This window comes from Labeo rohita, chromosome 9 (genome assembly GCF_022985175.1).
Source record: "Labeo rohita strain BAU-BD-2019 chromosome 9, IGBB_LRoh.1.0, whole genome shotgun sequence".
Taxonomy (NCBI): Eukaryota; Metazoa; Chordata; class Actinopteri; order Cypriniformes; family Cyprinidae; genus Labeo; species Labeo rohita.
The window spans coordinates 10130374-10157665 of record NC_066877.1 but is presented as its reverse complement, the minus strand read 5'-3'; the positions used below and the strand labels follow the sequence as shown (position 1 = coordinate 10157665).

General features: G+C 38.7%; 1 protein-coding gene across 3 annotated transcripts in view; it reads right to left on the bottom strand.

The window, feature by feature from the left end:
• The window catches only part of tmem198a (transmembrane protein 198a), a 33893-nt gene that overhangs the window by 3271 nt on the left and 3330 nt on the right, over positions 1-27292 (bottom strand). For 2 of the 3 annotated variants that reach the window (XM_051119707.1, XM_051119706.1), the window contains 3 exons: positions 11932-12217; positions 7575-8150; positions 1074-1321 (listed from right to left, as the gene is read on the bottom strand). In XM_051119707.1, the coding sequence (XP_050975664.1) occupies positions 1074-1321; positions 7575-8150; positions 11932-12100 (993 nt within the window). In that variant the 5' untranslated portion in view covers positions 12101-12217. Of the gene's footprint in view, positions 1-1073; positions 1322-7574; positions 8151-11931; positions 12218-19141; positions 19567-27292 lie in introns of those variants that run through there. The other variant, XM_051119709.1, reaches the window with a different exon arrangement.

Genomic DNA, 27292 nt, shown 5'->3' with positions numbered 1-27292 from the left:
CATTTCAAAATCATCCTACATCGCTGCAGAAGTTCCGACCCAGTCCTTGCAAAGTGAACATGCAAAGAAGATCAAACACCCTTAACACAAAAGGTAAAACAGCGATATAGGGCGATTTCGAAGTTCAGGGAGAACATGAGATGGGAGTTTTTCGACATACCCTAACTGTCATGAACCAGAACAAAAACCAGTCCAGGCAGAGTAAGACAAGATTAGTGTTTGGCATTAAAAAGTATATAAATTGCATTATTTTTATTAAAATAACCAATTGTTTCACTAGATAAGACCCTTCTTCCTCGGCTGGGATCGTTTGAAACTGCATTTAAACTGCATTTTGGAAGTTCAAACTCGGGGCACCATATCAGTCCATTATATGGAGAAAAATACTGAAATGTTTTCCTCAAAAAACATAATTTCTTTATGACTGAAGAAAGAAAGACATGAACATCGTGGATGACAGGGGGAGAGTAAAGTATTTGTAAATTGTTGTTCTGGAAGTGAACTTCTCCTTTAATGCATTGCATTTCTTTCTGTCTTCAACAGTGAATGTTTGAACTTTTTGAAAAGATGGATCTCAAAATCATACAGTCACTGCTGGAAAGGGTTCAAATATGCAAAAGTCTGCAGGACCTGGAGGATTTTTCTGAAGAACAGTGCTCAGTTTAACTGTTCAAAACAAACAAGGGACTCATGAACAACCATCACAAAACAAAACAGAACAAAAAAAACAGTCGCAGATCATCCAGGTAACCACACACAGTATTAAGAACCAAGGGTACCCAAACTTTTGCAGGGGGTTATTTTAATAATTTCAGCAATTTTTGACTTGTAGACTATATGTAAACATCTTGTATGTAAAATATATTTTACTCAGGACAGCATTAAATAAAAAAAACATGCATTTTGTATGATCTCTCTTAATTTGTTAAAATCATTCACATTTTCACAGATTCTGCAAGGGGTTCCCAAACTTTCGCATGCCACTGTAAGCATAGGGATTTATTTGTCGGGTTTCGCAGATCTGGTTTCATGATAATGTGAACTGGCAGATGGATTTGATGACTGAAACTTACTGGTGAAAGTACATCTCCGTCGAAGCGGCGAATGGTGTTGGGTTTCCTGCGGTGGGTGGGCTCGGGATGCTGGAGTTTGGGAGGAGGGTTTGGGGGATGAGGATTGGTCTGAGGGGGGTGGTGGTACTTCTGTTGCTGCGGCGGCTGTTTCTGAGGCTTTTTCTTCTTTTTCTTTCGGCATTCCCTTCTTTCTTCCTTTTGACGGATTCGCATTAACTGCACTCGCCTTTGCTGGTGACTGATGAAGACTTTTAAAAAAACGAACAAGAAATTTAAGTAAGACGATAGGAATGGAAGAATCACATCAGGTCACAACTGCAAAACAGAGGCGTTATTCTACTCTCTAAAAAGACATTATGCAGTGTGTATTGGCTGGGTCTCTCAAACAGTGGTCCGAAGCCAAGCTGATAAACAAACCGTTGAGTGTTTTGACACATTCTGCTCTGTGCTGGGCTAAATCGACATTCTGTTCTCTGTCATTATTAAAAACAGACGGATTATTTCTGCCCATTCAGTCACTCTGTTGTGCCTCAACAGCTTCGCAGCCCATCTGTCAGGGAATTCATGTAATGATCTTTTTCTCTCGCTCTCCCCCTCAGAAAACACTCCTCCCACTCTCGTCTCTATTCTTCTGCCCCTTCCTCGTTGCAGCCCCCTCCCCCATTCTGCCAAACAAGAGCCCAGCTTGTAGCCATGGCAACCACCCCCAGCGCAGTTCACGCCGCCCGTTTTCCCAGTGCGCACTTTAATTCTGAATATTAGCACAATGTTTGGTTTAGCCTTGCACTTGACAAGGAAAAGTAGATTATGAATGTGTACTTTTAAAAAGCAACTGTTCAAGGTCCTGCAGATGTTTGGCTTTGTTTTTAACTTCCCACAATTCTGTCCTTGTTGTGGGATAAGTGTTCTTGTTCTTAGTTATTAGTCAATGACCTTAGTCAGCGTAGTGCTATATTTAATTTCTGACAGGAATGAAAACTACTAGGATGTGAGGGATAGAAGCACAATGCGTTCAATAGACTGTTTTTTTAAGAAGAACTCCACTTCCAGAACAAATATTTATATATAATGTACTCACCCCCTTGTCATCCAAGATGTTCATGTCTTTCTTTCTTCAGTTGTAAAGAAATTATGGTTTTTGAGGAAAATATTTCAGGATTTTTCTCCATATAATGGACTGATATGGTGCCCCGAGTTTGAACTTCCAAAATACAGTTTAAATGCGGCTTCAAACGATCCCAAATGCGGTTGTAAACAAACCCAGCTGAGGAAGAAGGGTCTTATGTAGCCAAATGATCGGTTATCTTCGTTTAAAAAAAAAAATACAATTTAAATACTTTTTAATCTCAAACGCTCATCTTGTCTTGCTCTGCCTGAACTCTGTGTATTCTGGTTCAAGACAGTTAGGGTATGTCGAAAAACTCCTATCGTATTTTCTCCCTCAACTAAATTTCAAAATCATCCTACATCACTGCAGAAGTACCGACCCAATCTTTGCAAAGTAAACATGCAACGCTAGATAAGACTTGGTAAGACTGGGATCGTTAACAACCGCAATTGGGGATCGTTTGAAGCCCACATTTAAACTGCATTTTGGAAGTTCAAACCCGGGGCACCATAGAAGTCCACTATATGGAGAAAAACGCTGAAATGTTTTCCTCAAAAAACATAATTTCTTTACGACTGAAGAAAGAAAGACATGAACATCTTAGATGACAAGGGGGTGAGTACATTATCTGTAAATTTTTTGTTCCGGAAGTGGACTTCTCCTTTAATAACTGATCAGTTTTCAAGGCTCGGTTGACGAAATGTCTTTCTGGAAAAAAATTAAAAATGTTTAGGACCTTTATACAGTGTGTGCCATTGTAAAGGCTCTAAGACGCACAGCTTTGTTTTCATTTGTGTTAAATTAAAGGGATAGTTCACCCAAAAATTTTAATTCTGATATTAATTACTCACCCTCATGTCATTCCAAACCCATAAGACCCGTTCATCTTCAAAACACAAATTAAGATATTTTTGATAAAAACCTCAAGCTTTCTGTGCCTGCATAGACAACAACGCAACATGTTCAAGGCCCAGAAAGGTAGTAAGGACATCGTTAAAAATTGTCCATGTGACATCAGTGGTTCAACCCTAATTTTATGAAGGTACAGAAATACTTTTTGTGTGGAAAGAAAACAAAAATAACGACTTTATTTAACAATATCTTCTCTTCTGTGTCAGTCTTGGCGCGTTCAGGAGAGTACCAGGATGTATGCATGTGGTGCTCTTGATGGAGGAGCCAGCATTCTGCCATAGAATGTCCATCTCTCTTAGTTTGTCTGTATATTCTGGTTCAAATAAGTAAGGCTGGGCAAAAAAATTGGAAGTCATCCTCTGTCCAAATCTTTAGACATGCGCCGCCTTCTGCTTGTAAACAAGGCACAGCGCATCCGGGTTCTATGTCAGAACGCACAAAAAGCATTCTCGTAGTTTCATAAAATCACTGATGTCACCCATGGACTATTTTATCGATGTCCTTACTACCTTTCTGGGCCTTGAACATGTCAGTTGCATTCCAATTTAAGGAGATTCAGACAGCTTTTGCATTTCATTTAAAATATCTTTATTTTTGTTCCGAAGATGAATGAACGTCTTATGGGTTTGGAACGACATGAGGGTGAGTAATTAATGACAGAATTTTCATTTTTGGGTGAACTATCCCATGGTGTCTAAAACCCGGAACAAGTTGACGGTCGGCCGACGGCCAATGTCGGGCCGTGTCTGTCAGGCTAGTTTGTTTGGTGTGTTCCACACATCGGCGGAAGTTTGCCCCGATTCAACATACTGAATTGCCGTCGGGGCCGCTGACGCAAATGAGAACTGATATTCAGCTTAGTGTTTAATCAGTGTCCAAGAATAAAGCTAAAGTAATGAAAACATGCATGTAAATGAAGGCGACACAGACATCTTTCTCAAGCATTCCAATATGCGAATGTTTTCATAACAACATGAGCCACTTAACATGTTATTAATGTTACTGATATTCTAAATCGTAAACAAGCGCTGCTTTGTTTAATTTTTGTATATCTGCGTTTATCTTTGTTTCGGTTTCTCCATTTAAATGACGAATATTTACTATTTATAGCTGCTGATATAAACAGCTAATTCCTCTCATGCAGCCACAGAATGCACATGTTACTTTGCAGTCAGCTGTAGTCTGTGCAGTGTGTCATTGTGCAGCTTTTTGGTCTGGTGCTGCCGACGTGAGGCAACAACACCGCCGGCTTTCGTCGCCGCTAGTTCTTTCCCGACCTTAACCTGACTAAGTTCTGTAGGGAATGTGACTTCTACCCTTGGAAATTTCATGCATACTTCTGACCTGCTGAGCATGTTGGTGGTTGCTTTCTACCAGAAAGTGATGAGGCAATTTAAAATCCCCATTCATGGATTTCAGGTCAGGCCTTCCCATTGAGTCACTCAGAGACTCTATGGGAGCTTGTATGCAGGGCACAGATGAGCCGGTCTGATATCCACAGGATCACTACCACAGCAAGTAATTAACTAGGGCACCCAGATATAGAAAACTGCCAAAAACCTTATCACCCCAAAACACAGAGGATACCCAGGGGGGAATTTCAGAAAGACACCTTGCTGTAATGAAATCCATGGAAGGATGCCTTCTTTAAGGAGTAGCTGACTCAAAAATATAAATTGTGTTGTTGCAAACTCATATGGCTTGCTTTCTGTTGCAGAACACAAAATAATATTCTAAAGAATTGATTCTTTTGTCCATTAAAACTCTGAAGAATCAAAATTGGCATACATTTTTATTCAGTTTTTTTAAGCTCAAAAGTTTTGGACCCCAATCCTTACTTTAAAGAAGTCATGACATGAGAAATCAAATTTGCCTTGATCTTTTGGCATACTTTTTACCATTACAACATCCTGCAAGTTTCATAGTTTGAAATGTCCTCCTCATTATAAACAAAGCATTTATTTAAACAAGCTCCAAAAATAGCTCATTTAGATCTGAGTTGAAAGGTGACGTCACCTGGGCAGTCGTTTGCATAAACACTGGCATTGACGAATAGTCATCTTCTCACCATAGGCCCCGCCCACTGCCATTCAGTAGCTTAATAGCTGACACTTGATTACGCTAAATTCGAGTGTTGTGCCAAAAGCAAATAGAAATTACAATCACTGCCGCTATCTTGTCTACACTGAATACAGCATACAGATGCACGTTTGCTTTCTGACACAGTCCACGCGCTTGAGTCTACTGCCTTCCAGACAAATGGAGTGAAAGAATGTTTGCTTTGAAGCATCTGGTTTAAACAGCTTGTTCACTAGAGGTGTAAGAAAATATCGATATTTTGTTTGGCGATACTGTATTGATTCTCAAAAATGGAATATCCATATTTAAAAAAAAAAAAAAATCATACAAGATTCATGACAGTTGCTCCGTTTTGAGTGTATATCCTGACGGCTGCCAGCCGCTTTCTTTCGTGGTGGGGCTGTTTTGTGCAGTTGAGACGGTGCTCGCATCGTGGTCTCGGTGATTCCACGCGGAGCATAATTACAAACTGAAAAACCTGCAAAATCCAAAACCTGCGAAATTCTCAAAACAAAAAGGTTCTCAGAATATCCAATGTCTGTATTTATTTTACTGTTTTACAATTATTTTGTTTTCTTTAGGAATCCTGCAAGCACTGCAATTTTTTTTTTATATTAAGCAGATGTAAGTCTTAAGTTCAGATCAAAATGATCTGACATGGTTATATTTGTAAACTTAAATTGTAAAGCAGGGTCTAAAAATATATATGGTGGCTTACATTTTATACATTTAATAACTAAAGAATCTTGCAAGCACTTTATTTTTCCCCTTTACTCATTATGCACAGAAAGTGATTCAATAACACTGAATGGTTTGCATATGGTGATGTGTTCTTAATTACAGCTTTTCTAAAATTATGTCCTATTCATAAAATAAGAAATATCCCAATATATTGCCTTGTTTACAGTATTGCAATGTATCGCAACCCCTGTATCGTGATACATATCGTATCACCAGATTCTTGGCAACACACAGCCCTATTGTTCACATCTTTGTACAGATATCAGAAGGATCCCAGTGTAAGGAACAAGTGGATAGTTTATGTTTAATGGCACCCCGGACAAAGTCAGAGGATCGTTCGGACTTTGGAGCATGTTTTTTTGTAAACAACGCACAGTGTCATGGAGAGTTCACAAAGAAACATTTGTTGAAAGATGAAGCGGAACTAGATCTGACTGCAGCTGCATCACAAATGGTAAGTAAATTATTTCATAATGCTTTGTCTGGAAATGTTTATTAATCATGTTGTCAAAACACTCGCGAGGGGGCATTGATACTGTTTCCTATGCAATGACGTTAGCCAATCATAAGTGGTCGATTCCTGACAAGCCTTAAAGGACCCGACCCTTAAAACGGGTTGTTTTAGACAGAGGGTCAGAATGAGGGTTGAAAATAATTATTTTTCCCCTTTAAAGGATTTAATAGTGATGTTACTGTTACAGTAGGGGTGTCCTATCATGCTCCTACAGAGTTGATCTCCAATCCTAATCAAACACAGCTGGACCAGTTAATCAAAGACTTCGGGATTACTAGGCTTTATCCTAAATCACCCTGTATACCTTCATTCACTACTCTCTATATTACTCCACTAATATAAGAAGTGAATGAAAACAAGTGAGCAAATCCAGACACTGAAAGCATCAGAAGGACTCTGGACACAATCTGCCAAGATTCATTTAGCCTGACTCTCAGAATGCATTGGTATTCTCTAATGGCTATCAGTTAAATGTACATTAGTTGTAAACATGTGTTTTAGAAGTGCATTATAAGATTGAATGAGCGCACTTGATAATGTCCACTAAGAATCTGGAAACCACAACAAATGGCTGTACCTTCAAACAGCACTTAGGGTACAGTGGGTGATTTCTGTAAGCTCTTGAGAACTGGACCAGGATTGGACACCCCTTGAGTTACAATAAAGGCCCGGGTTTACTTCATTTTCTGTGTTCCGCTCCATCTAGCACACAGTTGAGGGCACAAGCCATTTAAGTATACTTCATTGACCATGAGCATGGATGGACGCACTACCTAGTGGACCTTTGTTTTTGAGTGCTTAAAGTACTTGCACATGCTGTGTAGAACAGACAACAACAGACAAACTCTCTCCAAGTCAATACAGAAAGTATACTTAAGGCTTAAAGAGATAGTTCACCCAAAAATGAGAATTATGTCATCTTTTACTCATCCTCTAGTTGTTCCAAAGTTTTTTTCTTATGTTGAACACAAAAGAAGATATTTTGAAGACAATATCTTCTTTTGTGTTGAAAAGAATAAAGAAACTTAGGTATAGGTTTGGAACTACTTGAGGGACAATAAATGACAACAGAATTTTCATTTTTGGGCAAACTATTCCTTTAATTCACACTTTTGTCTCTTTCCCTACAATTGCTTGCCAAACTCACCTTCTGTGTGTGAATATCCTTCAGCCGTGACCTTCCACTGAATAAGAACACCCAGCAGCGCCAGCACGGGCCAAACTCCCATGACCACCCACGTGAACCAGCAAACTTGGCGAGGTGGATCCACCTTCACTCTCTCATAGATATACCGTGTCAAAGCGAAGAGCTCGACAAAATAATCCACAGTCACTGTCACCACAGCTGATCCGAAGACGGCGGTGGAGAGGGTGGTGAAACAGCGCTGCCACTGCAATGTGAGCACAGCAAACAGCATGCCCGAGCCCAGCAGCACGCCCAGGGGAAGCCACACTGTCCTCGGGTGATAAAACTCCTCCAGAACCACCAGAGAGGCGAGGGCCACCAGTAAACCCAGGAGAAGTCCAACCATGAACAGCCCCACGCTGCGAACCAGCATAGTGACCAAACCGCACAATGTGCCAATGCCAAGGCCGATGCCCACACTGGCCTCCACGCTGAGCTGAGTGTCCATGACCCTCTCCTTATAGCAGAGCATGAAGATGATGATGGAACCAAACATCAGACCCGTGAGGAACATTACGGCCTTGAAGCAGCGGTACCCTACAACAGAAGAAGGCAGGACAGGAGGAGAAGATTATTTTATTAGCAAATGGCATGATCATGATGATAAGCTCTGAATTTTTTACTCAATATGAATAAATCTAACAGGCTATTACACAGCAGAAATAACCCGGACAGTCACTTTTTGACTTGCATGTCAAAGTACATTCCAATTTAAAGCTATAGATGAAAAATTACATTCAAAATACACACTGAAAAGGTCTTCATTGCCAAATGAAAGGATTAGTTTACTACAGAATTTAAATTTTCTGACAATTTACTTACCCCTATGTCATCCAAGATGTTCATGTTCTTTAGTCAAAAAGAAATTACGGTTTTGAAAGAAACATTACAGGATTTTTCTCCATATAGTGGATTTTAATGGGGATCAGTAGGTTGAAGGTCCAAATTGCCTATTCAATGTGGCTTCTACACGATCCCAACCGAGGAATAAGTGTCTTATCTAGCAAAACGATCCATCATTTTCTAAAAAAAAAAAAAAAACTAATTATATACTTTTTAACCACAAATGCTCATCTCGCACTAGTTCTGCATCCACAACTTCATGTATTCATGTTGGAAAGGTCATGCGTGATGTGTTTATAAAGTGAACATGCAAAGAAAGTCCAACGCCTATTACAAAAAAGGGTAAAACAATGATATCTGATGATTTTGAAGTTTAGAGTAGAAAGTTTTTTGCCCTACCCTACCTTTTTGAACCGAAGTACACAGACGAAGAATGCGAAGTCATAGACGCTAGGGGTGTAACGGTACACAAATATGATGGTTTTAATGTCATGATTTTGGTACAGCAGGGGGAAAAACTAATCTTTTTTTTTTATTTTTTAAATGAACAGTGGTTTACTGAACAAGTATGTCTTTTATTAAATGCATTCAGTTATAATTAAAATTGTCTTAGGGTGCTTTCACACTTCCGTTGTTTTCGGAACCTGGCACATTTCCCTCCTTAGCTTGGTTTGTTTGGGCATATGTGAACACGGCAATTGTGCTCGAATCCGCGCCAAAACAAACGACCTGAGATCACCTGAACGAGGTGGTCTTGGCTCGACTGAAAACAAACTCTGGAGCAGTTCAGTTGTTGTGAAAAAGCAATCTGATCCAATGGACCAATGAACCAGGCTATATCACAATGTATAATGGGTAATCACAGTTCCATGAACAGCAGCAGCTTTGTTGTTTTGCTAATACCTCTTAAAATTAACCTGAATGTCTGCGTGTGAGCACGTCTTCGCTCAAAATCTAAGTGTGTCTTTTCATTTTATAATGCTGTCTTATTGCTCTCTTTATAGTAAGTGCATTTTAAAAATATTTTCCAGACGAATCCTGGACTCCTGCTCAAATGGTCTCCAGGGAGTGAAACACGGATTTGCAGTTATCATTTCATGTTAATATGTTGAATTGTGCAGTAAAATCATATCCTATATATTGTATTATAGTTTATCGTATTGACAAGTCATCAACTAAATATTTACCATAGGTTACAATTAACAATTTAACCCAAACTTAATTTAATTACTCTTTATTTTTAAATATAATAATCAATACTTGACCAAATTGCATGCAAACACGTAAATTGCACATGTTGTAATTGCAATGCAGTATTTAAATTAAGTTACAAATTATAACATTTCTATTGTTAATATATATTTAACTACACAGTGGCTGTCATAACATGTTTCATAACAATTTAAACATACATTAAAAAATAGTACTAACAGGTAAAGTAAAATACAATGAGTATTTAGTGTAATATTTCCTAATAAATGCTCATCTCTAGACTTAATTTCTCTAGTAAACTAACGAGCTGTGGACACTGATGACTTGCCCGAGGTAAATGAATTGCTACGTGACCTTTTATTTCCACGCTGTCTTGGAAGAAAAGGAAAGGAAAAGAAAGGAAGTGACGTGTGGCCAAGCATGGTGACCCATACTTGGAATTTGTGCTTTGCGTAGTGAAAAAACAGTGGGCAGTGGGCAGCCATATTGCTATCGCTATCAGGGAGCAGTTGAGGGTTCGGTGCCTTGCTCAAGAGACTCACCTCAGTCGTAATATTGAGGGTGGAGGGAGCGCTGGATATTCACTCCCCCCACCTTCAATCCCTGCCAGACCTGGGACTCGAATCTGCAACCTTTCGGTTACAAGCCCAACTCCAGCCATTAGGCCACGGCTGCCCCATTGTTGTTGACAAAGCAACTAGTAGTACAGAGAAAGAAATGATTGCGTTCACTCGCGTTTCATGCTGCCATTTGAATGGACCCCATTTACACTGCTAAGTCTGCGATGCGTTACGGCTCTGACGCAGCCACTCTAGTCAAAGCACATTTTTGAAGAGTCCCAGAAGCGGCTGTCTGAGGCATCTATACAGCGATCTGTCATGCCACATCATTTATTTATTGTTTGAATTTCCTGGGGGGAGAAAATGCTGTACTTGTTCGGTACACATGCATACTCGAACCGAACATTTTCAGTATGAATATGTGTACCATTACACCCCTAGTAGACGCACATCACAGTGCTAGTGCGAGATGAGCATTTGTAGTTAAAAAGTATATACATTTTAATTTTTTTTAGAAAATGACTGATCGTTTTACTAGACAAGACCCTTATTCCTAGAGCACTCTGAAATTGTATTGAAACCGCAGTTTGGAACAATTTGGAACTTCAACCCATTGGCCACTATTGAAGTCCACTATATGAAGAAAAATCCTGGAATGTTTTCCTCAAAAACCTTAGCTTCTTTTTGACCGAAGAAAGAAAGACATGAACATCAGATACTGAATCTATTATATATTAAGAGTTCAGATGCAAAACCAGCTAAAAGCCATCTCGGTCAAAAATGAGATAATGATACTGAGTGAATGCTCTCGACACATATTATACGTCCACCAAATACTTTTTCTTCAAACTCGCTGAAACACCAGCCTCAGCCCAATCAGAAGTACCGGTACTTACATACAAACCTATACATTTGAGCTTGATAAAAATGCATTTTTTAAAGAAAGACGTCAGATGGATTATTCAACAAGGTCATTGTCTGTTGCTGGGCATATTTTTAAAGGTAATTTCTAAAACAGCTCTACTTGAAATTCCAGGGACAATCATTCTGTTTAGTACCATATGAGTGGAATCATCAGATTTGCCTTGAGTGAAGGTTTTTGTGCCATTAATGTTCATTCTGTTGCTACAGTTACTGTACAAAAGTAGCTTTTAAATCAACATGAGCCTTTCATAATGCATTGTGCTTTTCTCTAAGAGGTTATCTGCTTTCACCTGATGCAATTTATAACTGTTAATAATGGCTCAAATTGGCGGTGGAAGGGCAGGATGAATGAAAAACATGTTTTAACATTTTAATATAGTCACATTGAGGCCTGAATGCCACAGAGAGAAGAGACTCTATATGCTGCTGTTCGTCACAGCTGAGATGGCCTCGATCCTCCATCTCTCTCTCTCTCCTAGCAAGTAATGGGCAGTGAAAGGAAATTTCACAGTCAAGTGAAAGTGATAAAGCTTATCTAATAGAGAGGGACATAGATTTGTCACCCTTGTCTGGTTGTCACATCAAGATGGTTATTAGGTGAATTTAATTTGGATGTAAACAACCACAGCTAAAACAATGTTCTTGATAATGAGACAAAAACATAACCCGCGCGTTCAGGTCATATGAGTAATACTTACATAAATCTACATTTTTTAGATTTGAGAAACCTAGACAGATTTGAGTTTTCTAAATATAATCATTCATCTTTCGCAACCTACCGAAGAAGCAGTAGATGATGCCAAAGAGGCAACACATGGAGCAGACGACAGACGGGACCACCTCATATTGCCGTTCAATGTCCTCATCACAGCTGAACAGACGCTCTGGACTCCCATCCTGAGAGGGTGGGGAGAGCTTAAAGGCCAGAATCTGGGCAGTGGACGTCATGCTGTCAGTGCGTATTAGAGAGTGTTACGTATCTTCACGGGAGCCGATGAAACGGGGAGTGTGGGGTCATGTGGAAGGTAGAGGCTGCAGAGAAGGTTCCCATCCACAGCAATTTACCTGTTCAAAGAGATAAGAAGATATTGATTCATAGGCGTCAGAGACAGTCTGACTCTACCCGTCAGAATAAACATGGTATAGCCAGATTACTTTTAAAAATTCTCTTTGTGACAACATCAGACAGTCTAAAGTTGTCTGACTCTATTAAACTCTTAGGTCAAGTCATATTTTCTCTTCATTTATTCATATAGAATCTTTCACTCTTCAAACTATATTACCTGAGATTTAAAAACTGTAAATGTGGGATGTCAGTCTGGGACAAATAACCTCTAACATCAACATGCTGGTATAAAAGAGCCCTCAAAGGCTTATTGAAACTGCCTTAGTCAATATAATAAACAAAAAGTATTATAATTCTAATCTAAAACTGAACAGTGCTGTACATTATGTCAGTGGATTGTGCACTGCATGGTTGACAGCAGTGCTTTAATTGTTTTTAAGTGCATCGCACTGAGCGTATTTGCCTTATTGAAAAGTCAATATTTGTTAGTGTGTACTTCAAAGAAGCAGAGTACTTGTTAATGCACAAGCCCAAAGGAGAGAACATCAGCGTTGTTTCGCAAAATATGAATTAGATTTTTTACAGAATTCCTCCTACGTTTTACATAAAACATCCAAGCACAAAGGACTGCATCTCTTTGTCAGTGAGATTTTGCTTGCTTTAGAAAAATGTACTGCTACAAAAGCCTCCATCACACTACAAATGGTTCATTGCACAATACGGTTAAAGGGCGGGGGGGGGAAGGCTCCATTAATTTATGTTGGTTCCCGCTGCTATTCAGACATGAGGCGCTATATCAACTTATTCAAAAACATATATTTTTTTAATAGGATTCCAGTAGGGTTTGGCGCCTTTTGGGATGGTAATCACAAAGGTTGATTTATATATTCGTTCCCTCTGCATTTCAGGCAACCTTTTAGACGATTTAGACATCAGGAATATGTTGGAATAATGTGCCAAACTCTATTGGAGAGCTATGAAAAATATTAATTTTTGAATAAAACGAATACTGGTGCTGGGAAAACTGCAAATATCCTCTCCGCTACTTTCAGAGGAATGTCTAATCTCTATCTATTCATGCTTTGATTTGTCCTGAAATAACATTATTAAACTTAGACAGCAGGGAGCAAAAAATTAAGGCTCTATTAAGCCCCTACGTACATCCAACTTTGACTTTGGGGTATTCATTAAACTAAACCATCTCAAAAAACTGACATGCACTTAAACTTACCCTTTGGCATTTACTCTGAATCTGACACTAACAAATATGCTTTATTAATGAACAGGGAATTATTATTTTCATCAGTGCTTAAAAAACTGAACTGAAAAACAGGCAGAGATTTGAATTTATTAAAGTAAAAACACCATTTCCAGCAACACCAGCTCTATTTATTTACATTATGAAGCATGTTTTAGAACAATGCAGCTTTTCAGCTCTGTGACACAATGCTAAGAGTAACCTCAAATTGATTATCATTATTGGAAGCCTCTTGTGTTATGAAAGATTCTCCAACGCAAATGAATGTCTTCATATAACATAACTAGGATGACAATACCTCACTTCCTGTCTGTTGTCACAACGACAGTGTAATTCTGGGATGCTACAAGTTATACACCATTTGGCTGAGATGAGAAGAGCAACCTGCCACCATGGCAACAGCTTGAGAACCAATCAATGTTTTAGCCTGGCTTGCAGTTTTTTCAGTGGTGGAGAGTTTTCTCTCCCCCTTAAGCAAACCCCTCCCCTTCTGCACCCAAGACGTGCCAATAACAACTTGGGAAAGCCTGGGAAAAAGGGAAAGATAGGAAGAAATGGAGACAAATCAAGAAAAAAAAAACTTCAAAGGTGGTAGTTTTGATTTGGAACATGGTAACTGGTGTCTGCTGGTCCAAACTGGAGCATGCTGGGCATTGGCTGGTCCAAGCTAGCTGAACAGCTTGGATCTGAAACAAACCAGCTACCAGATGGTTTTTTGAACATGCTGACTGGTCCAATTACCAGGTTGGACCAACTAATGCCAATGGCCAGTTAAAGGAATAGTTCACCCAAAAATTCCCATGAGGGTGCAAACAACTAATATAAAACATCACAATAATCCACAAGTTGTCCATTTCATAGAATCATTTTCTCTTGTGAAGTGAAACACTGTGTGTTCATATGAAACAAAGCCACCGTTAAGGTGTTTTAATGGTAAAGTGTCACTTCTGTTCAAAATACCAATTCATAATCAATATTAACACTTCCTTCAATTAAAAAGTCCATTCTCTGTTGTTCTCTCACATTAAATTGAACCCTGGGTATTAAGACTTGTATGGCCTAATATAATGTAATGATGTATCTTACTGAAATATGTAGTAGACAACCAATGAAAGACTTGTTACTTAAAAAGTCCATATTGTTTTATAGCTATTTTGGACTGGGGGATGCCATTATTTGGGTGACGTGAAATGGTTGCACTTGGTAAGCTACTGCCATTACCTGTTGCTATTTTTAACACATCACAACTCGAAAAATAATAAACTGATACGATGCAGCATTGTGCGGCTTTTGGTTGTAATTTTCAGTTGAAGGGAAACAAGAGAAGCGATGTGAGTCTTCACTGCTTTCCTAGTGATAAGAAGAGGAGAAAAGAATGGGAAGATGCCTGTGAACAAATAAAACTTCCTAAAGACCTGCGTCTTTGTTCTCTCCACTTCAGCCCTGATGCCTGTAAGGGTTTTAGTAGACCACAGCAAATGAAAGAGCTTACAAATGGCAGAGACAAGAAACGCTAGATGCCATCCTGGCAGGATGTAAACATGTCGACGCTTGTCATGACGCTGCAGCTACTGAAGGAGTTTCTCAGTGTGGATTTTACTCATTATCTGGGGGCGTTTATACTCCTTGTGGAGAAAAAATTATGACACAGCATTTGGTCATCGTATCAGTATTTTATTTTCCAAGACGTGTTGCGGTAAAATTAGCAACGGGTAGCTCCAGTATCTCACCGAGATTTCACATCACTGAAATAATGGCGCACACCATAGTCCAAAATATTCCATATTCCAGTAAGAGAGATCATTTATGTTATATTAAACCACCTCTTAAGGGGGGTTCCCTTTAAAAGCGTCTTGATGGATTTATTTATTACAAACTTGCAAATCTGTACTTCACAAGATGTTTATTGATGGACTGGAGTCGTGTGTATTACTTTTGGATTATTGTGATGTTTTTATCAGCTGTTTGGATTTTTTCACTGCAAAGGATCCACTGTTGAGCAAGTGATACACTTCTCTAAATCTTTTCTAATGAAAAAACAAACCCATCTACATCTTAGATCACCTGATGGTGCATAATTTTTTTTTTTCGTCAGTTTTCATTTGTGGGTGAACTATTCCTTTAATGACCAACTTGGATCACCTAGAAACCAGCAACTATGTTCCAAAGCTACCAGTTACAATTGGGACAGAGAAAAATAGAGATATAGATGAGAAAAGAGAGAGAGAAATGATTTTATTAAGCCATGTTTGCCTTCATCTGTGCATGAGTAAACTTGTAGCACACAGTTCAAACAGGCTCGTGTTACAACAAGGAATAAGAAATCGATCTGCACCAACACTCCACAACAACTCTCAGCACTCAGGTGAAAAATTCATCAATTGGATGGAGAGACAGAAAGAGATAACATTACATGAAATTTCACCACTGAAATGGCCTGGGAAAACCACTTTCAGGTCTTACGCCATCTCCATGCAAAGAGCATTATTCGGCGCCAGCTGTCTCAGAGGACAAGAAGCTGTCTTCAACCTTTTTTCAATCACTAAAAAAAAATCTCTGTTGTTCTCTTTCTATCCTCTGATGGTACCTTCGGAACGTCCCAGTGCACTTCAGATCATGGGCAACGAGTCCTTGTCTGCCTCAGGTGTAGATGTCAGTCATGATGTAGAACAAAAGGCTCTATTGAGCTTGCGATTTCACATGAATATTTTAGAGATCGCTGAAAGGCCCGCAGAGAAAATGTCAGCAGAATGAAGCTCGACCCATGTATGCACGTGTATATGTATGTGCCCTGCGCATTAGATGGAAAATGACAGATCAATGTAAACAGCTGTCCAGCTAAACAAAAACAGCCAATGTGAGGGGTGTGAGAACAGCCTCTGGAGACTGTGTCTGCAACTAGCAGGCTTGCTCAAGAGCACAAAGAATGAAAAACACTGAAATGTTGCCCAGATCTGTGCTACAAGCAGCCCCATGTGTGTGCATCTAGGTTAACTGCTACAACAGTCACTCAGCACCTGGTGGTCCCAAACATGCATCCCGCCCCCTATGTCTGCTATAATGTGGGACGCTGGATGCACAATTCACAAATGACAGAATCAGGCAAACACCCATTCAGTTGGAAAAAAACAGCATAATGCTTCTAATATTGTGTATTGGATAAATCACTGACGTTAAGAACAATCCCTTATTTAAAACTGCTCCTCTCTCATTTAAGGGTTAGTTCAACTACGAATGACAATTCTGTAATCATTTATTCACGCTTATGTCTTTGTTGTTTTTTATCCACTTATTTTAAGTCAACGGTCAGTACAAAGGCTAAGTTACTAACAATTTTCAAAATATCTTGTGGTTTGCAGAAGGAAGTCAGTCAAACGGTTTTAAATTACATGAGGGTGAGTAAATGATGACAGATTTTTGTTTTTGGTGAAATCTCTCGCTAAGGGTCTTAAAGGGATAGTTCACCCAAAAATGAAAATTACCCCATGATTTACTCACCTTCAAGCTATCCTAGGTGTCTTTCTTCTTTCAGACAAATACAATCAGAGTTATATTAAAAAAATGTCCTGGCTCTTTCAAGCTTTATAATGGCAGTGAATGGCTGTTACTAACCATTTTGTCTTTCCAAAATTCTGTACTTTGTGTATTTATTTATTCAGTGGAACACACAATTTAAGAATGTTTCAGCTAGTGTTTTTTTTTTCTTAATACGAAATGATACCCAAAACTGCATAAGCTTCCGCCAAAAAACAAAGGTAGTGTGTGAAATGAATCCAGATCACCAGACTTGCATATTCCACTGACTTGCATAAGTCAGAGTTGCCAGGTTTTCACAATAAAACCTGCCCAATTGCTACTCAAAACTAGCCCAAAACTAGCCCACTCGCTTTTTGAGGGGAGTCCCCCATTAAAAATTGTGTTCCGTCAGCGCCAATAGCCTTGCGTGAAGTGCGCCGACATACAGTGCTGTTGCGCTATGGGCATCCCGAGTTTGAATCCCGGCTTGAGGACCCACCCCCTCTCTCTTTCTCTCCCACTTCACTTTCTGTCAACTCTAAACTGCACATTACTGGGCATGTAAAATACACGTTACTGGGCTCACTTCAACCTGCGGAAATGAAAACAGCCTGCGGCAACAGTGTTGAACTAGCCCCATTCCGCAGGAAAACCGCGGACTTGGCAACACTGTTCCAAGTCTTCCAAGTGAAATTCTCATTTTGTATAAACATTCTACAACATTCAAAATATCTTCTTTTGTGTTCATGAGAAGGAAAATAATACAAGTTTGGAACAACATAAGAGTAGTAGGGCCCTATGAGTTCATCTTAGAGTCACTTCATAAGCATTTTACCATTAATTTTGAGAAAAACGATCGTCGTATCATATACAAACAGAAACGTAATGGTCTTCACAGCATCCTGTCAAAATAAAAGTTTGGATTAACTGTGACAGAAAACAATATTACTTGCAATGGTTGTACTATAACTAATAAAAATGATCAATAAAACATTATTTTTTTAAGGAATATTTACCAGAATGTATTTACCAGACAAAATGTAAAAACAGTATTTCTGGAAAAAAGGAAATAAACAAAATCAAAATATATATAATATATATATATATATATATATATATATATATATATATATATATATTTATATTTATAAAATCAATCAATTAGTGATGCTTTTGATTAGCAAAACTTAATGAAGCCATTCAAACTGACCCCAGAAAATTAATGGAAAAATTAATAAAACTGAATTTGAGAAAAGAAAAGAAAAAAAAAAAAAAAAGTGTTTCAATTTTTGTTGGACTTTTAATAAATTGCTGTTAAGTTTCATGGTTTTAATTAACTAGACATGCTTTTTAGATAATATTTTTAATTTGACCATTAAAACAAAGTCTAGAAACACTGGAAAAACTGAATTTGGAAAGAAAAATAAATAAAATGGGCTCTAGAGTAGGTAAATGATTTTCATTTTAGGGTGATCCTGTACAACTCCTATGTAAATACCCTATTTGCATGAAAAATGAATTCAATGAATAGCATTTACTTAATGTGGGTTTGCTGTCAGATTCAGTGAAATTGATTCTGTCGCACTCTTGAACAACAGCCTCTTTACAAAACACTGTGACAAGATTACAAAACAATGTGCGCTCAAGTGTGTTTGACTAAAATCACAGAGAATCGTGTTGAAAACAAACTGGAAGGGTAATTTTATCATTAGCTATACACTAACTGGAACAAAAGTATTTTACGCATTTAGCAATGACTGAATCTATCCTACTTCCATCTAATTACTGCAACATGACAAGCAGCCAAGTTTCTGAACGGCAAGCAGACGCTGTTAATGCGTTAGTGAATTCATCAGTGAGCTCTGTTTCTGTAAATTTAATAAATGGTCTCTCTGGATGTTCTGAAAGTTATGTTTTCATGGTACATCAAACTTTTACCTCAAAAGATCAAGAAAAATGTAATTATGCTTTACACGACCCCTTTTAAGTCATTCTAAGGTCAATTCTAATCATATTTTCCGTGCTGGTTTTAGGGGAAAATCTGCAGAATGGTTTTAAACCTGGCAAATGTTTGAGAGAGAGCTTACAGTGCTAGCTCTTGACAGGATAGTTCACCCAAAAATTAAAATTACCCCAGTGATTTACTCACCCTCAAGCCAGGCGTATATTCGTCTTCTTTCAGACGAATACAGTTGGAGTTTTATTAAAAATGTCCTGGCTCTTCCAAGCTTTATAATGGTGAATGGAGGTTGATAATAGTCCAAGAACTATAAGTTGCAAGAACAGGTCCGAGAGCTGCAGAAGGAAGCCTCAATGCTCCTTCTGCACATAAACGCTGAATCCCCCCATTCATTAGCTCCCTGCAGAGCACTTGCAGGTGTGGAAGGTGGCATCTGACAGGTAAAATGTACCGCTCCTGCTCCCTCGACAACCACTTACTCGTCTGGAACGAGAGCAAGAGAGCAGATGCCAGACGAGGCTTTGGGCTATGGAGATAAAGCAGCATCCTGCTAAACTGTCCATTTCTTATTCCGCGGCAGTCACCATTGTGGAGGTCTCCCTGGCAATGGTTGCCTGGTTAAAGGGACAGACAGTGGTTGTGTAGAGAAATGTGAGTGGCTGAATGGAGGGGTGGGTAAGCGTGCAATGGAATAAAAGAGAGGAAGGGGTGACGGTGTTTGTCAGTGTGAGATAAAGAGAACGGACACGTATATTTGAGAGAGAAGGGTATGTGCGCTTTATGTTTGAAAGAGAAAGAAAGAGTGTGTTTGGTTTAACGGACAAGATGATGGCCCTGCTAAACCTCGTTAATCTTGTTGAGAGCTTCTGCTCTAAATTCCATTAGCACTGGACTGCTTTCTCCTTCTGCTCACCTGAATGATATTAGCAATGTGATGGGTGTTTGTATGCGTATGTGTACATGGTCATGTGCAAACTGATGTGTGGGTCTTTCAGTCTGCGATTCTTCAGTTTTATACACTGGCCGTCGGCTCAAAACAATGACTAACCCTACAGCGGCCCCACTGTGCGTTACCATGAGTCAGAGGTGAGAGAGAACAACCGTGGAGACTAACACAGCAGCCAGTCTACTCTGTAAACATCATGACTACCATACACACACAAACAAAACACAGACAGCATAGATTCTTGAATCTATGACATCTTGCTTACAGAGATAGTTGACCGAAAAATGAAAATTCTTTCATCATGCTGTTCTAAACAAACCATGAGCCTGCCATCTTCGAAACACAAATGAAGATTTTTAATGAAGCCTGAGAGATTTTGGTTCCTTCAGTGACTACTGTTCATAAAAAGATCTAAGAGAAACTTGTATCAAGCGGTTTAATCCAAGACAACAGTGCTTTATGTGATGATCAGATTGGACTCATATAAATGAACCAACACATGTAGAGATCACATCAAATATGGTTAACGATGACTTCTTTAACTGGGTATGCTCAATGCTATGCCTCCAAATGTGGAGAAAACAAATGGAACAATAAAAATCCTCCGAACTGTATTCTTTGATTAGTTTGCTTGAGCTGGTTGCCAAATATTTTGTACCTTAACATACTTTGTCTGTGCCAAAAAAATGTAGGAATGTTTTCAGTGGACTTTCAAAATTTGCTTTGCTTAAGAAAACATGAAAACAGCTTTTTATACTTTTTTTTCATATTTAGTTTTGTGTCAAATACAATGCGATTTTCCGTTATTGAGATCTGACAGCAACAGCACATTTTTCTGCATGGGCAAGCAATTCATGGACAGCTTTTCTTGTGCTTAATTACTTAAATGCCACCAAACGAGTGAGAACGTGAAACTATAATGACAATTTATTACTGTCGTGAATGTGCATCAAAGACTGACACGGAGGAGAAGAAATTGTTGAATTAAGTCATTATTTTTATTTTCTTTGCACACAAACAGTATTTTCGTAGCTTCATAATATTACAGTTGAATCACTGACATCACGTGACCTATAATGCAAAAATCACTTTTATAAGGTATTTGAACAGTTGTGTGGGTGCAGTGTGTGAAAACCACCAACTTACAGTGGTAAAAATCCACCCACTAATTTTTTTTTATAATCCCGATAAATCATAAACAGTCTCTCTGAACACATGATTCCAGATTTCTCCCTATGATGACGTCGTCGTAGGGGGAAAAGTCCTGCCCATTTGTGACAATCTCTGCTTTATTAGCATAGACACAGCCCTGAGTGAGAAGCAGCAGTCTGCTATTACTGTTTTCCTGCTGCAGCTGCTAAAGATATACAATGTCAGCACCAAAAAGGCATTTACAAGTGCTGTATTTTGGGATGCACCACTGAACTGCCTCCATCTGAACCACTGAGGACACTTTGGTTAAATTTAATTTTTGAAGGAAATGTCCTGGGAAAAAAAAATAAAAAATACCAATGCATTGTGTTTTCACTGATGCTGCCTTTACGTGCTACTAGAATAATCGGAAATAGGAATGTGGGAGTGAAAATTGCATATGAAATCAATGTGAAGTCGACTGTTTCAGTCTGTCAAGCTCATAGTCACAAGTCAGGCTAATAAAGTTTGTGATAGCATGCGATGAGACCAGCTATGTCGTTATTATATTATATTATTGTGCCATGTTCCCCATCTGTGTAATTCATAAACACACATTTATTATGCACAGTATAATCAGATGATTGACTTTTAAGCCGATTTCGGTTCGAACATAAAAGGCTAAACACTGCTACTGACATTACTGACATTTTCAGTATGTGAGATTGTCTTGTTTTGTTTTTGCCGGCTCTTGAATCTCCACCCTCTTAAGAAGGGGGGTCCAGGAGCACCAGCTCATTTTCATTTAAAGAGACAAACACAAAAAAGTGTGTTTTGGCTCATACCCTGAAAGTGGCAATTTTAACAAGTTTTACAAAAAATTATCTGTCAGAAATTGAGCTAAAACTTAACATACACACTCCGGGGAAATCAGAGACGCATTTTATATCTTGTAAAATGGGGCATAATTGATCACCTTTAATGATGTCCTTACTACCTTTCTGGGCCTTGAACACGTCAGTTGCATCGCTGTCTATGCACTGCCAGAAAGCTCTCAGATATCACCAGAATTATCTTCATTTGTGTTCCAAAGATGAACAAAGGTCTTACAGGTTTGGAACTACATGAGGTTGAGTAATTAATGACAGAATTTTCATTTTTGGGTCAACTAACCCTTTAATCCAAAGTTTTGTTATAAAACTCTAGATTGCACAGCCCAATATGTTCTAACTCAATCTGACATAATTCACATGGTGCAGCTGATTGGTTTCTTTATTTCTCAGTAGCCAATGAGCTTGTTGCTCAACATTCAAATACTTTGCTAGTGCTTGCTATAGCAGTTGCAGTGGGCTTTAGAAACCCTCCACCTGTATAGATCTGCTAAAGGGTGATTTTGTTTGTTATATGTTTTTTTTTTCATGTTACATGTGCAGCAACAGTATTTCTTACATGCTCACAGCAGCACATCTGTGGATGTAATGGCGGTAACAAACCTTGTTACTTGCTCTGTCGCAGCAGCAGTGTAGCATCTATTCTGCCAAGACCACGCACATTAACATTAACATTGTCATGTGCATTACCATGCTAAACTCTCAGAGAGTTGTCATGACAGAAATATTATTTACGTCAGCTCCGACAGCCTTGTAGGCAGAGCGCCGACATATGGTGCAGTTGCGCTGTGGGTGTCCTGAGTTGAAATGCTGCCTTGTGGACATTTCCTGATCCCGTTCCCCTCTCTCTCTCTTACTTGCTTTCTGTCATATCTTTACTGTCCTCTCTAGAAAAGGCAATATATATATATATATTCTCTTCATTAATACACTGACCAAAGTTATAAACACAACACTTTTGAAAACCAGTCAGTATCTGGTGTGACCACCATTTGCCTCAAGCAGTGCAACACATCTCCTTTGCATAGAGTTGATCAGGTTGTTAATTGTGACCTGTGGAATGTTGGTTCACTCCTCTTCAATGGCTGTGCGAAGTTGCTGGATATTGGCAGGAACTGGAACATGCTGTCGTAAACACCGATCCAGAGCATCCCAAACATGTTCAATGGGTGACATGTCCGGTGAGTATGCTGACCATGCAAGAACTATAATGTTTTCAGCTTCCAGGAATTGTGTACAGATCCTTGCAACATGGGGCCCTGCATTATCCTGCTGCAACATGTGGTGATGGTCGTGGATGAATGGCACAACAATGGGCCTCAGGATCTCGTCACAGTATCTCTGTGCATTCAAAATGCCATCAATAAAACGCGCCTGTGTTCGCTGTCCATAACATACACCTGCCCATACCATAACCCCACCGCCACCATGGGCCACTCGATCCGCAACGTTGACATCAGCAAACCACTCACCCACACAACGGCATACACACTGTCTGCCATCTGTCCTGTACAGTGAAAACCGGGATTCATCCGTGAAGAGAACACCTCTCCAAAGTTCCAGACGCAATCGAATGTGAGCATATGCCCACTCAAGTCGGTTACGACGACAAACTGCAGTAAGGTCGAGACCCCGATAAGGATGACGACCATGCAAATGAGCTTCCCCGAGACGGTTTCTAACAGTTTGTGCAGAAATTCTTTGGTTATGCAAACTGATTGTTGCAGCAGCTATCTGGGTGGCTGGTCTCAAATGATCTTGGAGGTGAAGATGCTGGACGTGGAGGTCCTGGGCTGGTGTGGTTCTGCGTTTGTGAGGCCAGTTGGATGTACTGCCAAATTCTCTGAAAAGTCTTTGGAGACGGCTTGTGGTGAACATTGAATTCACGGGCAACAGCTCTGGTGGACATTTCAGCTCAAGAAAAATGGTGGCAAAAACAAGTATTGCATTTATAATTTTGGTCAGTATATATATATATTTCTTTAAAATATCTTAATTTATGTTTCAAAGGTGAACAAAAGTATAATGGATTTGTAATTACATTAGGGTGAGTGATTACAGAATGTACCTTTTTGGGTGAACAATTCTTTTAATGGTGCTTTTTTGGAAGTTAACAACAGATGGTTACTATGAACTATAAGTACATCAAAAGCTGCATGACGGTTAAAAAAATTGTTCTGGTGAAAACAATAACAGCATATGGGTTTGGAACAACATCAGGGTAATAATTATTAAATTTAAATTTGTGGGTAAGCTACTTCTTTAAGACTGCACTATATGTGTGTGTTGAACTAATTTGAGTGTGCGATTATGAGCGCAATCATCATTAGCAACACAATCACCACCTTAGCCAATGCAGCTGACTTCAGATTAGAACTGGCCTACTCAATTACACAACTATACATCAGTCCTGTATGGCTCGATACGCTACAGAGCAGAGCACACCAATCTAACGTTTTCAGAAAAAAAAGCACATTGCATCAGCATGGGGGCTAACAGAGCACTCAATGCTCTTGGCACACAGTCAAGCTGGGAGGCCCCTGGGTGAACCCCTCCAAACTCATTCCACTTTCACAGAGAGGACAAAGGAAAAGGAAAAGGTTTGGTCTGGGGTTTGTGATAAAAGCTAGTGACTTCAAAGAATACACAGCAAGAAAAAACAACAAAAGCAGTGGCATTTCACACTTCTGATCTGACAATTTATCATCATCTGCTGTTCATTATTTTCATTGTTTCATTAGGGGCCCATTTACCTCTGATTGCTCTTGATTGTGCTGTGGGTGGATCAGTAATCAATGGGCCCCACTCACAATCAGTCGTTAGCATGTAAATCTGAGCAAACAAATGAAGTGAGCACATAATGTAATTATGTCAGAGCCTTGGCTTCACGTTACATTTGTCCTAATACACATGTGGGGCAAGCATATTCTTATGCACACACACATACAAACCAAACGAGCTTACAAAAGGTCTGGGTGACCTCTGACACCGACTTTGTGTCCAAATCAAATGCTGTGGTGATTTTCCCAGGCTGCTCTCGGGGATGATACAGAGCATCTATTGAGCTATTCTTGGCCTGGCTAGGAACAGTCTCTGACAGTCCACTGGAGCAGAAGTGGATAAAGTAAAGGCAGGCCTGAGGGAAGAGAGGGTGCTATCCGGCATGTACAGGAAGAACAAAATCTAGAAAACTAAAGTAAAGAAAGCAGGAACGGGCAGATAAGGAACTACTGACTGAGAGATATATGGAGGAAATACATTAGGCGCATCATTCTCCCCGGCAGTCAGGGGGAAAAAAAACACATTAAAAATCACACTAAGCACATGAAAAGAACAGACCCATTTGTGAGTTAAGATCATGTGCTTTTTGCTGAATCCCTCTTATGAAGACCTCTGAGCTTTTAAAGCTGAAATTTAAGGCAATGTGACAGATGGGCATGATAATTAGAAGAAATCAATGGGGAAAATGAAATATAGTCAGATAAATTGGAGGCATGTTCAAGTCAGCATGAAATTACAATTGACAATCCTTATTTTTTTATGGAACATCAGAGTGTTTATTAGAAATTATTTATCCGTGCACATCAATATTTCTTAACTCTATAAAGCCAACTCTATCATATTTGACACCAACATTTTGCTACATTTCTTTTGTCGTCTTATTTGAAACTTATACTTTTTAGCAAGTATAATTCTAAAAATGCATTAAATGTTTTTGGGGTTTTTTGTTAAGAATTCTCTTTTGCTCACCAAGCCTACTTTTATTTGGTATAAAAATACAGCAATATTGTTAAATATTTTTACTATTTAAATAACTTTTTAATTGAATATATTTTAAAATGTCATTTATTTCTGTGATAAACATCAGAATCATATATATTCAAAAGCTAGGAGTTAAATTATAGAAATTAATATTTTAATTGAATTAATATTGTATAATGTTACAAAAGATTTGTATTACAAATACAATTTTCTATTCATCAAAGAAACCTGAAAAAAATCTACTCAGCTGTTTTCAACATAATAATAATTCATGTTTTTTGAGCAGCAAATCAGAATATTAGAATGATTTCTGAAGGATCATGTGACTGGAGTAATGATGCTAAAAATTCAGCTTTGAAATCACAGGAATAAATTACATTTTAAAACATAAAAATAAATAAAAACAAATATTTTAAACAGTAAAAAGTCTTCAAAATTCTACTGTTTCCACTGTATTTTGGATCAAATAAATGCAGGTTTGGTGAACAGAAGAGACTTCTCTAAAAACATTAAAAATCACAAACTTTTGACTGGTATTAGACTTTCCTTACTTTTTCAGCTATATAAATATCAGCAACTGCACCAAATTGCATATTTTTGCTGGTGTTTTTCCTCCTGAGCTCTATATTCTCATACTTTTTGAGCCATAAAAGCCTGATGCATCATTATGATACTCAACACCGACCCAACAATAGAATCAGTAGACAAATTTAAGTCCCGCAGTACATTTCTTCCACTTCAAGAAGCTGTTTCAAGATATACATCACAACAGGGAAGAAAAGACAATCGCAACATCCTTTTCATGTCGACTTTAATGATACGATGTGCCAGGAGGAGGAATTAGCCTCTTTTGTCACTCTTTTACTCTAGCTTTTAATCACAACTCCCGATTTATCCAACACCAAAGCCAAATCCAGCAACATCTTCAAGATATAAATACCCATTTCACTTGTTTGAACTGATGCCCTGCAGTCCTCCAGTGATTTTCGCTGGCGATGAGACTGAGAGATGAAGATCTAAATAGGCTTTTCTCAGATTAAAGTGCCCCTCCTCAGCCAAGTCCAACATGACGACTACAAATCAACACTAGGGTCTAAAAACAAACATTAGCTTAACCGTCATCTGTTGCTTAAACCATTTCCTGACCCTCTAAGAAGCAAATCTGGCTTGAACTGATAAATGAAGTATTTAGAAATCTATCGATCATAAAAGTATCTGATAATAAAATGACTCCAGTTCAAGCTCATACAAAACTCATTTCATTTTTCCACTTGAGAGAATATAATAAAGCCAAACAAAGAAAGACACTCAGCTCACATCCACAGCAAAGAACACAGGGTGGTGTGCTAATTTAAACCATAAATCTCAATGGCAAGGCAGGGGATCAGTAGATAGATGTACAATATTCACTAGGGGATATTTTGCCTGGCTCTTATATCATTACATGACTCACCAAACATCTGCTCTAATGTATCATATTATGGAGTACAAGCTTAGATAGAGACTTTCAAAGTCTTTTAAAAGCCAAGGACGAACAAAAGATGAGTGACATGCCTATGAGACAATTCTAATCTGCGAGTATTCTTTCCCACGCACAAAGACGTGTTGCTT